The 18,541-nt window shown below is 40.0% G+C and overlaps 2 protein-coding genes across 2 annotated transcripts in view; one reads left to right on the top strand and one right to left on the bottom strand.

Moving 5' to 3' along the window:
• snd1 (staphylococcal nuclease and tudor domain containing 1) overlaps nt 1-18,541 on the bottom strand; it is a 158,907-nt gene that overhangs the window by 71,827 nt on the left and 68,539 nt on the right. The window lies entirely within an intron of this gene.
• On the top strand, nt 9,852-17,790 carry LOC113048116 (leucine-rich repeat-containing protein 4-like). The gene is made up of 2 exons (XM_026209661.1): nt 9,852-10,685; nt 10,833-17,790. The coding sequence occupies exon 2, from the start codon at nt 11,440-11,442 to the stop codon at nt 14,014-14,016; it is 2,577 nt and encodes an 858-aa protein (XP_026065446.1). The 5' UTR covers nt 9,852-10,685; nt 10,833-11,439; the 3' UTR covers nt 14,017-17,790.

Raw genomic sequence — 18,541 nt, 5'->3', positions numbered from 1 at the left:
AGAACTTAATATTCATATAATATATTAATTTATATTAATAATTATTGTTGGAAGAGACATATTAGTTAAGCTGACCCATTTGGTCACAAACAATCTGGCACAATTGAGATTAGAGATGGCATTAACAAATTCTGCAGGAATTTCCTGTAGTAGGAATCCCTTTAGATGAACATGATGTTTTCTGACAGCACACGTGTCTGAGCATGGGCCAGGGGCTCATATGTTTCATCATATAATATTTAAAACCATGTTACTCTGTAGCTGTCAAGATAAGTCAAGCCTATGTCCCTATATAGTCAAAGAAGAGGGGATTTATATATATATATATATATATATATATATATATATATATATATATATATATATATATATATATATATATATATATATATATAAAAGAAACAACAACAAAAAAACCTACATAAAAACAGTATGCCACTCTGGTGCATGAAGGACACTGCTCTGGCCCTCAGCGAGAGCATCTCAATTTTAAAACAAGCTCCTCAGAAAACACTATATTATGCGGAAACCACACATGAGTAGTGAATAACTACTATTCAACTTATTATGATTGACATTACTGCATTCCAAAAACACTTGACTAAACACATACATACATATGATGTCAATTGATAAACAATTGATCACAGTTTTCGGCAATTTATTAATTTATTGTAATCAGAAATGTTTTCACACTGAATTTCCAAATGAATGTAGAAACAACAAAGATGGTATAATTTAAATATTTGTTTAATGGCATCTTTTTACTGATATTGATGCCTGTATTATTGTTATTATTATTTTGTTTTTTTTATCAGTTTCTGGGGATTAAAAATAGGGGTGGCTCGATACCACTTTTTCATAACTGATTCCGATCTGATACCAACAATTCAGAATATCGGCGGATACCGATATTGATCCAATACAGTGCAGTTTTTTTTTAATTAGTGCAGAATTTATATGCCTCAATGTGTGTTGAACTGACCATCACTATTTTGTGTTACACAAAATCTACTAAATTGACAACTTTCTTATTAAGAAAAAATAACAAATATATAATCATTTTATAACAAAAACACTTCTATAAATTATGTTAGTGGATTGCCACAAAAGGAAATAATTTGGGAACGACACTATATGAGCATGCTTGGCCTTTCCCCTAACATATTTGTCAAATTAAAACTCCATCTGTAGTCGCAGGCAACTCAGATAAGATCTTTTTTTCACATTTTTAACTTTGTACATTTTTTATTCACTTCTTTCCCATTGGTTTGCAAAGATCAGCCAAAGCATGGATTTTGAAATCGGTATGCCTGGTTAGCAAAAAACAAAAACAAAAAACAAAAAACTAACACACTAGCATGTATCTATGAAAAAGGGATTTTGAGAATAAGGTCTGTAACATGACGGCTTGCATTACCAGGGCTTCAGATGAAAAACAGAAGGGGCATCAGTTGTATTGAAACCACACACCCCCACTACAACCCCCCCCCCCACCCCCACCATCTACACACCATGTCATCAAATCGCACACTGTCCGCGTCCACATTACTCTAGCCAGAGTGAGGAGTGGCTGCCGTTTCATTGAGCTAGGCTTTGAATGTGTTCCCTGCATACAGCAGGCAGTCACCTCAGGGAAATTCTATACTGCACCGCAACACAAAACACATTTAAGAAAGGTCACAACCCACAGTTTAAGGGGATTTATTCTAGAGCTTTCCATCATATTCCCCAGGACCCCTTTAGCTTTCTCCACAACCCACCGGCCCCCCACTTTAGCGATTGTGCAGCTGTGCTACAACACGGAGCTGCGTGTATGAAAATGCATTGAACAGACATCAGCTAAACCTGACATTAGCATATTTCTGTACCAAGTGCACACAAGATTACTCTTTGAGTGACAGAAAACTGGAGACTGTCAAAATGTAATTTATGCTTCACATTCTAGGCAGACAGACGTCTAGACGTCAGAAATTCAGATGCTAATATGAGGGGCGTCACTAAGTGTGAAAGAAAGTTTGACTGCGGGATACAAGTACAAAAGCTGGCATGGCAGAGTGAATCTTTCTACGGAGTATCCATATTTCCCCAATATTGTAAAAACTCACCTTGATTTGCCTTTTCTGATGGATTTAATTTTCTATGCATTAGATTGCCAGACTCTTATTACCTCTGCCTGTAGGCCTGTGCAGCTTTCTCTCACTCGTTCAAGTCTAGAAAAGGCTGTGGGCATATTGTTCGTTTAAATCTAACAGACCTCAATCTTCCTGTAACTCTACAGCTTAATGGTGCCATTGGAATATATTAGGCTCCATTATGTACCCCAATATAAAGCCCCTGTGAAATATTCCACCAAAATCTAATTCATCAGAGCCTCTGAGCTTCTAGCAGCAGTGATGGTTGATATCTGACTGACGATGCCGTCGAGATGGCCTTTTGGTGACCTGTATTTTGGAGTATTTTTTTGGATGAGAGTGAAAGTTTGCTTGCCACAATCTGTATGTATTGTACATGAGATAAGGTGAGGATAATATTTGACATTTGGCATAAAAGGTGAGATTGGACTTGATAATTCTATTGACTGAGCACACAGGACTGATTTGATAAACTTGATCAGATACTGGTGCCTCATAGGCAATTAAATCCAAAAGCAAATAAACTTCATTAACCACTAAATTGGCAAATTTTTCTTATGCCAAATCAAGCCAAGGATGTACTGTGACTCAATTCTACTTTTCCTTGCAAACTTAACTTTTGGTATCCTGATTGAATTCTTCAGTATTGAAGACTGCTGTTGTGAATTCTGCTCATTAAACGTTCCACCAAGGTAACGTTATCTAGCTGGCTAGCACAGATGAGGCTGTTAGAATGGGTTTAAAAATGATGAAATTACATGTATTATCAGTAAAGGTATTGCACTTTTTATTCAGCAGGTGTGATTAAAACAAACAACACTTTGTAAGTGAGCACAGTGTAATTAAAACTTGTTTAGCAAACATACATAAAAAAACTTTACATTCATAAAATTAAAACAAACATATGTATACATATACGCACAAACATGTTTACAGTACACAGTACACATGCTGTCTAGATAATCAGTGTTGGGAAGGTTACTTTGGAAATGTAATAGGTTACAGATTACAAGTTACCCTATTTAAAATGTAATAGTAGTGTAACTTTTTTAATTACTTTAAAAAAGTAATGTAACTAATTACTTTTGAGTACTTTTTGATTACTTTTATAAATTTCTAATGAATGTTTATTTGCAACTGTTAATCATATTCCACCATTTACACCATGCAGGTTTAACCTTAAAGTAGAGCTCAATACTGTCAGACTTTCACCATCCTTCATCACTTGAATTAAGATGATCACATTTGAACACATCCACCACACAATCAGACTTTAGTACTGCCTTTTACTTCAATGAGATCTGAAGTTCAATGCAGATTTAAAATCAAAAGAAATAGTTTATAGATACTGTTTTTGAAACCAAATCTTTCATTATCCATCCATCTCTCTCATGACTTTAATACTGAAGATTTTTATTTGACTTTTACCATGTTTTGTAAGTGCATTTTTTTTTTGGCAAATGAATTACCACTTTGAATTACACAAAGTCCATGGTTAAACCACGCTTAGTACCATACCATAGGCTACATAAATTTTCCTAAGGGTTGTGTTTTTGTATGCACTAGCTCCCCCTAAACCTATGATAAAATATGATGATTTGTCTGCTAAATTACTGCTGTAACATTACAATAGATAATAATGACGTCGTTTATACAGTATTTTGAGTGAGTGTGAGCAATGTGCTGCTGTTGCTTGACTAAAAGACAAAACTACATTAGCATATTTACAGATGAGACTGACCTATACCTGAAACCCTGAACAGAAGTGTCGCTTCTGCTCCAGCTGTGCGCTTACACAGTTCACTCCGGTCTCTCTCTCTCTCGCATTGAGTCTGATCCAAACCGTTCGGCGGAGGCGCAGAGAGCGCGCGAGCCCAACCATTGCCAGTCACGACTGCCAGTCATGAATCATTGCCGATTCATGATTTATTAGAGATTCGGAAATAATCACTTTAGTATATTCGGCCTGCAATTATACAATAACAATATTTAAGTAGAGGGCCAAATCGTCTGCCGGGCCACCGGGAATAGTCCCGGTTCTCCCGATGTCCAGTCAGCGCCTGATTTCCACAGACACGCAGGAAGTGCAGGATTCATATTCAGTCTTTTTGCGGCTTAATAATCACAGACACCAGTACATATCGCGTTTTTATTCAAGTGTTGACCTACTTTTAATTTATTCATCCAAAATGTGGCATATTTCGTCCGCGTTATAGGCTGAATTCCATTTTTATGACTGAATTCTACGAATGTGTTCTCCGCGTCGCGGAGATCATGGGCCATATGTCTTAGTGCAATTTGGGAAAGAAATAAGCTGTATGTGGATGTGTGTAAATATTCAAATGTAATCCTCTTTGTAATTGTTACAGTTTTCATAAGTAACTGTAATTTAATTACTCATTTGTTCTTAGTAACTGTAACTGATTACTGTTACATTTATTTTGTAATTAAATTACGTAACGCCATTACATGTAACTAGTTACTCCCCAACAATGTAGATAATATTATGCAATATAAAATATCATCATACAATAAAATAATACATAGAAAAAGAAAAAAATCTTACTGCTGAACTCAGAAATTTCAATTTAAGCATTATTGCAACAAGAAAACCAATCTCAGTTGGGTGTTTCTAGGGCTAAAGTCTGACTGGGTGGGACTTATTTGCACGATGGGATTCAAACTGAGAGAAGATGGATGGGATTGCCTGATTGTGAGATTTCAGAGGCAGAAAGAAGCCCTTAGTCAATCATCTAGCTGTTTAGTCAGAGCTTTAAAGCCCTTAAGTAAAACATGGCCATTTATTCCCACACAGACTCAGAAAGAGGCTTTTACAGATGCTGGGTGGCATGACAGCTCAGTTGAAATGAGCACTGAGTGTTCTAAAATGCTAAGCAAGGCTGGCCAATCACAATGCTGCTAAGCCCTGCCCTGTTCAAGAATTATTCCTGAAAAGGCTCAGTACTGAACTTTGTCTTTCTTATTCTGTTTGTACAACCAAACTACGGTACAAATCAACAAATACTTTATTCACACATTCGCATTGCTGTTATGGTTCTATAGAATTTGTTCACTCTAAATGGTTTAAGACTTTTTTTTTATTTTTATGAAAACTACAAATAAAAATAAATAAATAAAATAAACATAGCTACCTAAGTGTGTCCATGTAGTGGTCAACCAATATTGTTTTTTCTTTTGGAAAGCCAATGCCAAAAGCAGGGGGCTGATATAATTTTTTTAATTATTAATATTTAAGAAATTTGAAATCATTTGACAATTTATTAAAGAAAAATGTGTCAAATAAACACACTTATATTTTATAAAAAATATAATTCATAAGGAAGTAAACACTAACCAACAGGACACTCCGTATTCTGGGAAGTTTTGTGTGCATTGGGAATCATATTTTTCAAATAAATCCAGGGTAACACTCATTTTACATACAGCACACAGAGAAAATGACATGATTATGAGAGTGGGCAAATGCATAAAGCACAGCATAATTTGAAATCAAAAGTTTAAAGCATTCAATTCACATAGACCGACTGTCACACAGAGAACAAACGATCATGCTGGATACACATACATCACAAGATCTCACTGCTGGCTACAACTAAGTTTGCAGGGTTTGTGAAATTAAATGCTCATTAGCCATTCAAAGATTTGTTTAAATTATATAAATGCGTATTTTCTTAATTTTGACGGCAAACGAGAAGTATTATGATGTTTGTCTATAATGTTTCTATTACTAATAATATAAAAGCAATCGTTATAATACTTTTTGCATACATTACTTCCTTTGTTTAACCATTCTATCTGATTATTAGACAGACTTCTATCCGTATTAGGCAGAACTGTTAACGACAACAGTAAACAAAAGGGAGAATATGAGCTGTGCGTGCTCAGGCGCTGCCTTTCTCAGCACCATCAAAATAAAAGTCTGGTTTGCCTTCAAAATAAAAAGCCTCGAACACATCGGCCAAGCAGAAAAACGTATCGGCTGATGATTATATTTGAAAAATGCCTTATATCGGCCGATATATCGGCATTGGCGATATATCGGTCGACCACTACCCACATGCTATGGTTTGCTACTGCAAACCGTATGAACTGAGGATGGAAGGGTGTAGAGAGAGGGAGAAAAAAAAGGTCATGCAATAAAAAGTTGAGAACATTTTTCATTTTTGTTGCATTCAGAAGTAGCTAATATGCAATTAAAATTTGTTGCAATTGGACCCAATGAGGTGAGTCCAACTACACTTTTGGAAATTCAATTTGCTGTATTCCTGCTTAATTTCCAGTGCAGTCTTCAAAACTTATTTTATTAATTCCATCCATCAATCGTTCAGTCTAGTGTGCAAGTACCCTTAAATGTTTTTTATCTATGCCACATATTGTATTTTGAGGAAAAACACAGTTTGGCACTCAATAATGAAATTTTTTTACCCTTCAGAGAATGCTCCATTTCAGTGTGTACGTTAAAAAAGGCCATTTAATATGCATTTAATTAAGGACTCAGGGTTCTCATCTTCCTCTGCTAATGAATACTCTATATCAGGCCTCCAGAACCACCAGAGAACAAAAAAAAAATGTATCTTAGCGCTGTATATCTCATTAAAATAAGTGAGTCAGTCATTTTGACATGCACCTTCCACATACCCAGAGAAGTGCGTCAGCTGTCAGTTAAGATAAGTATGGAGCTAAACAAGATGCTATTCTGAAACTCAAACAATGAAAGTGATCGCTCACAGCGCGTGGTGGAACAACGCTGTTATTAGTGACAGATGAAATTTCCCAAGAAAATTGCTAGGGGAAAAGTGATGTTTTCATCAAAAAAAGGGAGACTGGTCAATGCCTGCCTACTGCTTCAAAGACTTAACCGCTGCAACCAGATTAGGTCAGTGAGCTGAACTTGAGAAGTGGAGCAAAGATTCATGAACGAAGCATTCAAACTGGTTTTGCGAAAAAAATAAATTGAAACATTAATAAAATAAAAACAATATTAACGATAAAAACAACAAATGTTCACACACAATTTTTACTTATCTCATAAAGTGCAAAAGAGCTAGGTGTTTCTCACACAATGCAGTTGGATGTTTTCCAGAAAATGTATAGTCATATGGACAATTTTTTTTGTTGTTGTGCTATTGCCTCCTTTTTTGAAGTCTGAAAGCTTCAGTCAACCTTGCAATTTCAATGAGCACAGTCTTCAAAAGTATCCTTTTGTACTCTTTGGAATGAAGTCACATAGGTTTGGAACAACAATAGAGTTAGTAAATGATTAGACTTTTCATTTTGTGCAAACTATCCCTTTAAAATAACTGCAAAAGCTTTTAATCTGGGCTGGAACATTCTAATAGACACAGAGAGGTTTAATGAAGGTCATTAGTTTGCAAACAATAGCCATTACATGAGCGCTGGAGCAGGATGCAGAAGAGATGACACACTCTCTATCCCTTCGGAGTGGATTGTCTTGAGCTCAGCCAATCCATCACAGAAAAAACAACCAAGACAAATATCATTAACCTTTAAATGGCCCTCACATATTATATTACATACGGTTAAAATAGAGTGGGGGGATTGTTGGAAGGAAACAGAGTCCGTAAATGAAAATAAAAAACAAACAACAACAAGACCAGATATGAAGTGATGAGAGAGGATGAAACAGGGAAAGATAAGATGACAGCACAGTGAAATGATACATCAACCTCTAAATTTTGTTGCATGCGTTTTCTAACAGCTGTTCACAGTTAGTTCACAATATGATGTAAATGATAGCAGACAGAGAGTTCAGGTTACTGTAGTGGCTCTAAGCTCTTTTAGAATTAATTCCTGGAAATTGAAATGGAATTGAAACGTGTCTGATCACTCCTTCCCACTCAAGGTCACAAGTGTTAGCGGAAATGCCACCATGTCCACCTGCCTTAAGCTGATTGATTCAGAGCTTGAGATCTATCCATCCATCTATCCATCCATCCATCCATCCATCCCATCCCATACAGCACTCCTGGATTTATAGATATCTACCAATGCAATCAGGTCATACTTTTCCGTGAAGCTTCATTTATTTTTAAATTGGATGTTAAATGTAGCTGAATGCCACATTTTCAATAAATTCTCTTTTTAAAAGTTTGCCACCCTTTCCCAACTTCTATACATATGTTCTGAAAGACTACATGCACTGCTCTCACAGTACAGAAAGTGCAAATATCGCTGGGATGGTACTGGTCTTCTCCAGTGAATTGGACGAGGGAAGCAGGCTGACCTACATGCAGCAGACCCTATATCCCAGATAGACTGGCAAACCCCGAGGCGGTCATCCTGCCCTCGCTTGCCCACTTACTGACAAGGCCCAACATGCCAAACTGGGTCGCTGGTGTCGATACAGAGCAGACCTCTCCCTGCGTCTCTCAGCCTGAGGCAGGTTGAGCTGACAAGCTGGCCCCTCTCCGCCAGCATAAGATCATTCCAGAAGGCCTGGGGTTTGAAGGGGTGGGGGTTGGGTGTCCCCACTACATGCATGGTGTTCTGGGTCAGCAGGAGAGTTGAATGGCCCAAATGATGGTGGTGGCCTGCCAATGACCATCCACAGTCTCACACATTTAGAGGTGTGTAGTCCACATACACAAAAAAATATACATTACACACTCTAGCAAACATAGGTCATAATTCACTAGAGGTCACATGCATTTAAATAATGTCCCCAGACACTTGGCGCTTTATGCAACCGGGTCACAAATCGCTTAATGTGATCTACTTTGTATCCAGGCATTACCACAAACTATGGGTGTCATTCACAAAGACATTCACACTCTCACGGTCACACATACACAGTGGCATATCAAAATGCCAGCCATCGATTGCCCAGGGTGCTGTACTGTTTAGCACTGCTGTTCAATTCTATGACATCTGCTGTTACAAGCGTGAGATGCAACTATTCTGCAAGCACCCCTTTAAAGTACCTTTCACCTGCTGGCTTACACTGGGTGAAAGCCAACATGCCCAATGTTTGAAAGAGTGATTACAGGACCAAGCTTTAAAAGAACATTACTTAGCAGCTCTCTCTGTAGAGGAAATGGTTTAAAACGGTGAGTCTTATTCTCTTTGAACAGGGACCATCTTAGCTCCCACTGCATGACAGGGGAGATATTTTAATCTTGGAAGGGAGGATGAGAGAGAGAGAAAGAGAGAGAGAGTAGAGAGAGTCCTCACACCACAGACCCAGCATTGCACAGTACAGAGACTCCCTCTACTGCATCCAGCGGAGGCTTAATCCATCTGAAGAGAGCAATAGCCTTTGGCAGCACACACACTGAGCTGTCCAGTACCCCTCCCATGATTCCCTGTGGACTAAGCACACCAGTCAAACAGTATCGGCACTCGCTCACACAAGGTTCAGTCAACAGAGAAGTCTCAATAACCAAGTGTACGGTCAGACGACACAAATCACTGCACCTCATCACATCAACTCGAGGGGAGGAGGGTCCCAGCTTGGAATGTGGAAGACAGAGTAAAATCATTAATCAATCGGACATAGTTTATATGAGAAAGAGAAGCAACTGGGTCCAACTCAAAGCGGTTCACTTGCAAACTGCAGACAACTAAACAGATCTACAAAATACCAGAACCTTGAGGAGAGGGGGAAAGAGAGAGAGAGAGAGGAGGGTGAGAGAGAGAACAAGAGAGCAAGAGAGAGCATGCATGAGCAGGGGGGAGAGAGAGAGAGAGAGAGAGAGAGAAGGGAGGGGGCGGACACGGATGAGCTAACGTACTAAAACCAATGCATCAAACCAATGCACTGCTTGGAGTGTGATGCGTCAGCAGTACAATCACGTTTTCATTGAAGGACAAAAAGAAGAGCAGGCATGTAAGTCTGCATCCCGGATGCCTGCTACTGCACCACTGAGCATAACAAAAAACATTGATGCACAGTGGCGGGAAGGACGACTAACCCGGGGCAAGAAAGGTTAAAAAAATAAAAAGGAAAGAAAGGAGGCAGGGAGCTACTTTTCCCTAGCCTCAGTGCTCATCTACCAGCTCGATCTGGACAGCTGTGGCGCTGACAAAGCCGAGCGCTCCAACTCTGCACTAAGCTCAGGGCACTGCAGCGCTATACGGATACTTCTGATTGAAACAACGTCACAGAGAGGAGGGAGAAACACTCTCTCTTTTTTCTCTCATTCCAGGGAGTGAGAGAGCACGCTCGAAAGCAAGAGAGAGTGAAGAAGAAACAGGGCAGAGGAAGCGATCTCTCTCCAGCGAACGAGCCTTCTTACGGAGCTGCCTCTGCACCGTTACCCCCCTTTACACCTTCCTGGACTCTAATCGTCAACTTCTCATAGAAAGATTTAAGGATTATTGGGAAGCATGTAGAAAGAACCCTGCAGCGTTTGCTGTATGCGAGCTCGAGTGTATGGAGATGGAACGCGGAGCTACATAAGGAAAGAAATGCGCTAATGACCGCAGTGTCACGGTCTTTTCAGCTGGACAAGGTGCTGACAAATCGAGCGGACAAAACGTACTGAGAGGGAGGGAGATGAACAAAGTAAAGTGAGTGGAAACATTGGGGGGGCACTTTTTTTATTCTTTAAACAAAAGCATAGAAGAACATTTGAAAAGAATTTCTCATCATTATTCCCATCTCTTTCTCCCTCTAACCACCCCTCCCTATTTTTTTCTCCCCCTGCTTTGGTTTAGCATGTGTGAGTGGTCCTCTATGGAGAAATGGGTATTTAGTAGCAGCATCAAGCGGAGGTTTCCAAGGACAAACATCTGTGGATAGTGTGAGAACAAGCATTCAATAGGAGCCAAACTGGATTGGTACTTTTGCCTACAGCTCTGAGGCCCTGCAGAGCTGCTACATGTCTCCTCGGATGCTCCTCTGTGGATTTATTGGGGCCACTTTTGTATTTCATCTCTTGTTTTCTGACAAATGAAAAAAAGAGAAGGCACTGCTTATCCTGGGAATATGGGAATTTGAGGGGAAACAAAATCTATATTGTGATTGCAAAAATTGGACGTGTAACACCTTTGAGGTAGGTGTTGAGCCTTTCCAACCCTTTTTTATACATAATATATTCCCCCGCTTTATTTCATTCATTTCACTTCTCCCTTTTTACTCAAGTTTTTGTCACTAAACGTTTAGCCTCCAGTTCAGTAAATGGAAAAACAATCTAGAGTGTTGTTTAACCCAGGGTAGGGCTTCATTAGTCAGAGTTGAACCCTCCCCTTCCCCCGCTTACTACCCCCCTCTCCCCAACCACCATCATCACCCCATACCCCCCCAGACGATGCTGAATTATGAATGTGCCACATCATGAGTCTCCTGGGGCGGGTAGCTGTGCATCGAGCCAGGAAAGCCGCCTTGCTCTGTGTCCTGTTCCTCATGGTTCAAGCATGCGTGGAGGTGGCAGCTATGGCAGGGCCCCAGGGCTGCCCGACTGATTGCTCCTGCAACAACCAGCTCAGCAAGGTGGTGTGCACCAGGCGTGGGCTCACTCGTGTGCCACCAGGTATACCCAGCAACACCCGGCACCTAAACCTGATGGAGAACGCCATTGAGTCTGTGCAGGCCGACTCTTTCCGCAACCTACATCACCTGGAGGTTTTGCAGCTGGGCCGCAATGCCATTAGGCAAATTGAAGTGGGTGCCTTTGGTGGACTGACCAATCTCAATACACTGGAACTATTTGATAACAGGTTAACAGTAGTGCCAAGTGGGGCATTTGAGTATCTGTCCAAGCTGCGAGAGTTGTGGCTGAGAAATAACCCCATTGAAAGCATCCCATCGTATGCATTTAACCGAGTGCCATCCCTAATGAGATTGGATCTGGGTGAACTGAGGAAACTGGAGTACATCTCAGATGGGGCTTTTGAAGGTCTAGTCAACCTCAAGTACCTCAACCTGGGAATGTGCAACATTCGAGGAGAGATGCCCAACCTAACACCTCTGGTTGGGCTGGAGGAGCTGGAAATCTCAGAGAACCTCTTTCCTGAGATTAAACCAGGTTCATTCAGGGGACTATCTTCACTCAAAAAGTTATGGATCATGAACTCTCAAATAGGGCTAATAGAACGTAATGCATTTGATGACCTGGCCTCTTTGGTGGAGCTGAATTTGGCCCACAACAATTTAAGTTCACTGCCCCATGACCTCTTTACACCACTGAAGTACCTGGTGGAACTTCACCTCCACCACAACCCCTGGAACTGCGGCTGCGACTCTCTCTGGCTAGCACGCTGGCTACGTGAGTACATACCCACCAATTCGACATGCTGTGGGCGTTGTCACTCCCCTGCACACATGAGAGGCCGCCAGTTGGTTGAACTTGACCGGGGTGACACTGGGGCAATGCAGTGCTCTGCCCCTTTTATCGCAGATGCCCCAAGAGACCTGAATATTTCTGCTGAACGTGTGGTAGAACTGCGATGTCAAACAGCGGCTATGTCTGCTGTGCGATGGCTCCTACCAAATGGGACGGTTCTCACTCATGCATCAAGCCATCCACGAATAACAGTGCTGAACGATGGGACTTTGAACTTTTCAAATGTGCTAACAGGTGACACAGGCATGTACACCTGCATGGTGTCCAACATGGCTGGAAATTCCAACGCTTCAGCCTATCTAAACGTAACTGCAGCTGAGCTCAATACGTCCAACCTCAGCTACTTCACCACAGTCACAGTGGAGGTCCTGAGCCCCAGATCTGAAATGTCCAAGCCCAAAACCACAACAACTACAGCAGGTGCCAGCACCACTACCACGGCATCGCCATCCGTCTTTCAGCCAGTTTTCATCTCCACGCCGACAGTCCTTCTACAGAACACTGACACTCCAAGTAGCCCATCTGTTGTACCTGGCTCAAAAGTGACGACAGGAAAGCCGCCCAACCCAGCCAGTACCAGTCTGGATGAGGTGATGAAGACAACAAAGATCATTATTGGTTGTTTTGTGGCAGTAACCTTGCTAGCAGCAATCATGCTAATTGTATTTTATAAACTACGAAAGCGGCATCAGCAGAGGAGCACAGCGGCTGCAGACAGTACTGTGGAAATTATTCCAGTAAAGGAAGAATTGCCACCACTGGCATCTGCTGCCAATTTAGCAGGGCAGGGGGCACTGACTCTGCCAGAGATAAGGGATCATAGCAGTATTTACAAACTGGACTACAACACCCACAGTTCTGACTACAGCTACAAACCAAAACTAGAATACAGTTTCAATAAACCCATGGAAGATTTCAGCATCCATAAACTTGAGTCAGACTACAACACCTACAAATCTAAAACAGACTATATGTACAAACCTACTCTGGAATACGAATCTCACAAATTGACGGACTATTCACACGCATCACTGTCGGATTACCACATACGCAAAAAACCCGAGCAGAGCCCTTACAGACATGGATATAGTACTTACAAACCTGACTACAAATCTCATACTCCTAAACCAGATTTCAGCCAATTCAAACCAAAGTACATTGTTCCAAAATCCAAAACGGACTACAGTATGCCCAAGCCCATATATTCCAGCCCCTCCAATTCAGACTGCAGCCTTTTCAAACCTGACTACAGTGCTTTCAAGGCAGAGTACAGACAACTCAAAGCAGAATGTGTCAATTGTGACTTCAGCCCTCACAAGTCCAAAATGGATAACAGTCCTCACAAGGTGGACTGCAGCCCACATAAGACCAACTACAGCACCCTAAAGCCCAAATACAACACTTACAAGCCACCAGGCCACAGTGCCAAATGGACAGAAAGCAACAGCATTGGAAATTCTTTGCCTCGAACCTTGCCCAGTGCTATCACATCTACTTCTGAGGCCCTTGTTAGAAAAACTCACACCAAGGAGAGAGTACAAGAGACACAGATATAGTCTGGCCCACAACAAATCAGAACCTCAGTCAAACAACCCTCTCTCCCCTCTATAGGCCCTAACCTGAGCATAAAAACATGCAATAGAATACACAAAAGAGAGGGAGGAAAAAACAACAACCAGGAACTACTTTTTTTTTTTTTTTTGTACAGAGTGCAATTCTTAAAAATTGGTTCTTGTTGTACATGCTTATAAATAAATATATATGGAAAAACTGAAACTACAATGGGCTGGTAATAGAGAAGCAGATTTTTTATTATATATATATATATATATATATATATATATATATATATATATAATAAATTGAAACTATTTTTTACCTTATAAGTCCTATTTAAAATATGAGTTGTTTTAAAATGCTGTACTGAATTTAAGAAATGAGGGTAAGTCTTGTTTAAAAGGGCATTCTGTGTGATTTCTAAACAATGCTACAGAGAATGCAGTGAGAAAAAAAAAACTTTATACTGAGAAGTCTTTCTTTAAAAAAAGGTCAGTGTTGATCTTTGCTGGTTTATCTTGTAAAAGCACCATGAATTTGTACCGTGCCAAATGTTACAAATGCAATAAAAGGATTTTTGGAAGAAAAGAAAAAAAAAGAACCACCATTTAGATATTTTTTTTCTTTCTTGATGTGCTGTTGCGATCAGCCAAATGCTTTAGACACTGCAGTAGAACTCACTGCAGTTCTGCTTTAACCCACTGAGTGCTGGGTGCCACTCAAGTCTAAAAGGCTGGGCAAAGGCTGCTTTTCTTCCTTTTTCTTTGAACTCTGTATGCTTTTTAGAGCTGCATTGTCTTAACTGAGCTTATATAATTTATTGGTGAATTGTTATTTTGTGTCAAACGAGATGGCTAGTTAAAAAAATTACACATTTCACTGCCTTATTACCAAAGATCTGCTATTAGTGTCAGGTAAACATGATCGTGAGGCTGTTGCATGTTGTTTTTTGGAAAATTGATGCCTGAAGAAGAACTCGGAATACATGAAAAAGACAGGTCTGCACAAAAGAGCTGGCCTGGCTTTGCTTTTAGCACTTTAGAACGGTCTGGTCAAAAAGAAGTGGTTGTTAAGCAATTTGAAAAACATTCAGAGTGAAGCATCCATTCCTTTATAACTCAGTGTTTTTTACAGGGACTGAGTGGTATATGTAGATAAATCATGACGCACATAAAAATTCTGAGACGTCATGATAAAACAAAATTCTGAATTGCTTGTATCACAAGCAATTTCCTATGTACACTGCAAGGCAATGCATTAGACATTGACATCACACAGATGGGCAGTGAGTTGTCATAAATCAAGCAGATTCTTTATGCTCATAAGAGGTGCGTCGTGACATATTGCAGAGGCTCTTAAGCTTTTGACTGTGACGTGTATATTATCCTGTTCTTCTCACTCATTCAGCAAGGCTCTTTTGAGTGTCAGCGATTGCTTTCTATTTTGGCTAACTGAAATGCAAGAATAAGAAATAATGAATTATAGAAAAAATGAGGTCATAAATTGATGGCATATTAGAGGGTAATAAAATAGAATACATGTTTGCATTGCAGGGCATATTGCATGCAGGCTGTCTAGGAGATTAAAGCTGATTACATGATAATTGATCCAGCTCACACAGACACACAACCTTTGACATAAAGTTTGGACATCTGACCACAGTGAGACACAGTACCAAAGAAAGTCATTGGAAACAGTATTTCTGTATATAATGTCTTCATCAGTAATTTTGGCTGTCTGTCAAAGCAGTGTATGGTACGTTTGCACCACAGATCCCGGTTCAGTGGTAGTTTGGGTTATGAAAAGTATTAACCTAGTCTAGATATTGCCTGCTTTAAAGGTTTTTTATTTTACTTTATAAATCTATTCAGGCATAGCATTTTGCAACATATTTTACAGCTTATAACCCTTGTTCTGGTGTCGTCACAAACAAAGCCTTTGTTGCTGCAATAACTTTAAAAACTGCAATTACAGCCAGTGAGCTGCCGTTTATACAGTCTACTGTCAGGGCTATAATTGCCAGTCTGGTTTTAATGGAGCATTGTATAGGACTGAAGTGGATCCTTGAGTAAGCAGGATATAAGAGCAGAGGAAGAGAATAAAGGAAGAGGGCACATTCTGCTGAAGGGTTTGAGGACCCTTCATGCTCTTCAGCCCACTGGTGAGAGAAAGCGGCCCGTATTCACCAAACTAGGCTGCAGTGTGGCTCATGAGATGGACATTTACAATAATATATCTGCTCAAACACAAGAGGGAAATAATAGAGAGGATGTTGTTATGAAATGACATGGAAGAGAAGCTAGGAGGGGGCACGGGGTTAGGTAGGTGAAAACATTTTCAACCTGTCAATCTTGAACCAGAAGAAAGGTTGAAGAAATATTGCATATAAAACAAGCAAGTGTGTTTATCTAATAAGAATGAGATTTAGACAGCAAAGGACTATAATGACTGGGCTGTACCAGTGTAGGTCTAAAAATTGGGGCATTTATAAAGTAGAGGTGGTATACTGGCCTGTGATGGACCACCTAGAAATGAGGGACCAGATGGGGTCAGAAACCTGGCTTACCAAACCTTGCAGGAAGAGAGAATGACACCTTTATGGTGCTGTTAATGGTGAGAACATATACTGTTTGGGTTCATTCTGGTGCTTCGAGTTATTAACAGCTTATTTCTGTCCCCCGCACATAAAAGATGCGTTTCATTTATTAGGGTAATTCAAAGTGACAGACTGCTATATTTCACCAAGGCTGATCAAATGGCTTGATCATTATTCTATCCATAACCAAGCTCTACTTGGCTAAAGATGGGATGGTATTGATTCACTAAAAACAATAGTTTCAAAAGAATCGTTCCTTTGAGAATCAGTTAAAACGTTGATTATAAAATAACTTCTTAATTCCCAGGGCGATCAGGTGCCAAAGGTATTGAAACATTAGTAATAGTACAAGCTCCAAAATATACAAACAGCATTGTAAACTGATAACATATATTATATAATCATTTTGTTTTTATTTTAATTTAGAAAAAAAAAATAACATTAGCTCTAATTTAGATAAAAATTATCAGCCCATGCATTTCCTGGAAACCAAACCCATGACTTTGGCATTGCTAACTCCAAGCTGAGCTACAATTGATCATTTTCGACAATCCATGTTTACTTATAATCTGCCTTGTACATGTTTACTGCTTGGTTTACTGTGATTTAAAAGGTAATGTTTTTACATACTTCCATTATTTGCTAAAACAGCCCTTTTACAAAAACTTCGAGCATTTGTCATTGTCTGACCTTCTCATATGTTGTCCCAGGAGAGCTCCTAAACAGATGTTAACTGGCTGCAGTTCTGTCTGGGCCTCAGTTCTGGCCGAAAATAAAAGTTGTGGCTTTGTGAAGGCCACTGAAGGCCCTTTAATGAAAGGCAAACAGTTAATCAATGTTTTGTTAGGTTTTGTTATGTTTATACCCTCGTCCATAAAGGGGGAGAATAGAGTCCAATTACCCATGAAGTAAACACAGCAAAGAGCAGTGCTGGGGTACCAAATCACCCATCATTAATTCAGATGCCACCGTCTATGGTTAATCGCCGGTGCACAGATTCCGTCACACCATTTGTTAACCTCTGAGCTGGAATACTAAAGCACACTAGCACTTAAAAGGAAACACAAAGGCATAGATGCTCTATATCTTCACACAGTCGCAAATCAAGTAACTCTTTAGACAAATAATATTCGCTTCACATAATGCTCGCCATAAAATCATTATGTGAAAAAAAAAAGTAGGAGTCTATCAGAGTTTCACATGCCCCCTCCCCATGGCACATTTGCATATCTCTTCGGTGCCGTTTCACGTGCCTCTGGTGTCATATGGGTTTTGGGAGGTAGCTAATGCCAGTCTGTTCCATTTTAACTTCACGCAAATGGCAGTATCGTGAGGAAGAATTGTGCCCCCTCCGTACTTGAAAATGTTTCAAACACGACCCAGAGGGCATGTGCTTCAGACGTAGGATGCAGGGTCGAGCACAAGCACTGCAGCAAAACGACTCCATTTGGTGCACTTTGCATTTCCCCCCCAATGCCTCACACACAGCTCCCGCAACTTCAAAAAGGAGAAATTAAACAATGTGGCTGCGTAACATGGCTTTCAGCAAAAAGAAAAGGAGGAAGATAATAGTAGGAGGGGGTAGAAAGTGAGAAAAGCCACTGGGAAAAATTTGGGCCATTTGGAATGCTGTCTCTAGCACTTGTGTATTAAATTAAATTAAATTAAATGTATGCATTAAGCAGACGCTTTTATCCGAAACGACTTACAGTGTATTCAGGCTATCAATTTTTACCTATTATGTGTTCCCGGGGGAATCGAAGCCCCAACCCTGCGCATGATAGCGCAATGCTCTACCAATTGAGCTACAGGAACACTATTATGTTAATTTGTTGCTGCAAATGATTTGTCGGTCTTTAAAAAATGAAAAATTAGGAAACTACCATTCCACCTAACATTTTTTTTTATGTACATACTGCGTGTGCCAA

Source organism: Carassius auratus, chromosome 29, assembly GCF_003368295.1.
Source record: "Carassius auratus strain Wakin chromosome 29, ASM336829v1, whole genome shotgun sequence".
NCBI classification, from domain to species: domain Eukaryota; kingdom Metazoa; phylum Chordata; class Actinopteri; order Cypriniformes; family Cyprinidae; genus Carassius; species Carassius auratus.
The sequence above is the reverse complement of the archived record's forward strand: the minus strand, read 5'-3'. Positions and strand labels throughout refer to the sequence as shown.

Coding starts and splice junctions, on each gene's coding strand:
- LOC113048116 (XM_026209661.1), top strand. CDS start 11,440: ATGTGCCACATCATGAGTCTCCTGGGGCGGGTAGCTGTGCATCGAGCC.